Here is a 2,282-nt window from a genome sequence, read left to right as displayed (position 1 = left end):
TTATCATGACTGCTTCCATTCTAGGTGGTGTGGCCATTCCGCTTGTTTTTTGGGGAATTGGTGCTGCAATTGCTGCCATTACCGGTGTAGCTGCTATTACTAGCATCACCTTAGCTGCTGGTGGTTTAATTATGGCTGGGTTTGCACTTGGATATATGATAATTCAAGTTACCATTTCAACTGTCAATAAGGAGAAAAGAAACCAGAACGGCTTAATTAAGAACCGAAAGAACATTGCCTGTGTTGCCATTATTGTGGTTTCTGTAATTGCTCTTCTTATTTGGGCTATCTTATTGGCTCGAGTTGTTGGTCTTAGCTTAGATATGACTAGAACAATTATACCCCCAACTGATGAACAGTGGAAAACTATTACAACTAACTACGCCCAAGCCAAGGCCGCTCGAGAAAACGAACTCCAAACCGCATACAACACTAGCAAAACTGCTGCCGAGACTAAGATCGCCGACACTAACAAACTACTTAGCGAGAAACATGACTTGCTAGCCAAAACCCAGACCGAACTATCCAATGCTGTTACAGATGAAGCCAAGGCAGCCCTTAATACGAAGATTGCCAACCTCAATGCTGAAATTACCAAGCACACTGATACTATTAACCAACAAAACGCTCTCATCAAATCCCTCGGGCCTGATTACCCCGCTACAATCAACAAGCTTTCTACTACTCTACGCAACGCTGATTCTGCCGTGGTCGATAAGACTAGCGCATGGACAGCCGCCACTGATGAGCTTAAAGCCGCTACTGACGCCACTCGGCCAGCACTTCAGAGCAAGGCTGATCAGCTGGAGAAAGCTCTTGACGAGTGCAAGAAACTTGCCGCAGAAGCCAAAGCCAATCATACTTCGGCTACCATAGCCTATGACAAGCTTGTTCATCACGATAGTCTTGCCCTGCAAAAGCGTGCCTCTGAGATTACTAATGCACACTACAACCTGTCAGAGAAGGGCACAAGATATCTCGTGTTCGACGGCCAGGAAACGAAAGTGGGAGACAAACTATTAATTTCCGCTCCTAGTGCATCACCTATTCCCCCAGTAAAGGTCCCCGAGCTGAGCCAAGAGGCAGCTAATTCTTTAAGTGACCCTAATATAGTCTCATAGGTTCCTTCTATCGAATATGGCCTCTTCCTCCTGCCTAGTACAACCTAATAGGACATAGGCATCGCCTCGTTGCTTTAATAAGCTGTAATGTTATTTGCCACTACTGTCCTTCTTTCAATAGACAGCTGCCATATTACATGTGGGGCGCCAAGCACGGCATACCTGCCAAAGTTGAAACAATAAGTTTCCTGAAAACTGGCTGCATTAGGGCTCAATTTCGAGGTAGGATCGAACAGGAAGTAATAAAGATGCTTTATTAGGAACATTATACATAGAAACCCTAGATCCACTTGAGTTTGCATTATTTTGCGACTGTTTTGAAATCTCTCATCAATCTAAAGGAAAGATGGGTGTCTTTGGCTCGTCGTATCCCTTTCTTATCTGAAGATATTACAAACCAAAATATACCTTTTATAGCCCTTTTATCTATAATTAGACTCTTTGGATATAAAAAACCTAGTCTAATAGTCGAAAATATGCCTTTATTCGTTCTGATATATCCTTGGCAAAAATCGATCCTGTTGTGTTTGAACCTCTTTGCCCTTATAATGACCTCGAAAACGTTTGTAGCGCTTTTCTGTGTCTAGATGCCAATTCCTACCATGCCCTTCTATAAAGACACCCTTTGGTCTTTCAGAACCATCAGTGCCAATTACTTCCACCATTTGTACTTCTATCACATCTTTCTCAAGACTTTCTCAAGACTATTAAGCATAACTTGTTATTGAGAGCCGTAAGGATGTTTGCCTGCTTTTGAAATCAATGAATCTGGAGATTAGATTGGGTTTGTGGTCTAACATATTTGTCTTGTTGAGTTGTGGCCGTAATTACATCCATAATCACTGATAGTTTCATTATTTGGAGATTAGCATAAATATGAAATATATAAATCTTGTTCAGAATTGGATTTTAGTTGGCATTGAATTAGATTTAGTATTTCTATTTTAAGATATGAATTTCGACTTATTTAAACCATCTAACATTTCGATCTTGGCGCGTTTTCAAGTATGACGCACCACATATAGCAAAAGCTTATTGTAGTTGTTGTATGTTCATAGGCTATTGTCGTGCCCCGGGGAAGGGATAGTACCTTTCAACCAAACATATTCGACTAAAGACCGATTCTGAAGAGGACGATGGGAGAATTTATTCAACTCTGCT

General features: G+C 41.4%; 1 protein-coding gene across 1 annotated transcript; it reads left to right on the top strand.

Moving 5' to 3' along the window:
- Positions 1–1,121, top strand: NEHOM01_2514 (uncharacterized protein; the record flags this gene model as incomplete). The annotated part of the gene is made up of 1 exon (XM_051491390.1): positions 1–1,121. A coding segment is annotated over one exon (1,121 nt), but the record flags the coding sequence as incomplete, so codon positions are not given.
- Positions 1,122–2,282: the final 1,161 nt, after the last annotated feature.

Source organism: Nematocida homosporus (genome assembly GCF_024244095.1).
Source record: "Nematocida homosporus strain JUm1504 chromosome Unknown 4453, whole genome shotgun sequence".
In the NCBI taxonomy this organism is placed as follows: Eukaryota; Fungi; Microsporidia; genus Nematocida; species Nematocida homosporus.
The sequence above is the reverse complement of the archived record's forward strand: the minus strand, read 5'-3'. Positions and strand labels throughout refer to the sequence as shown.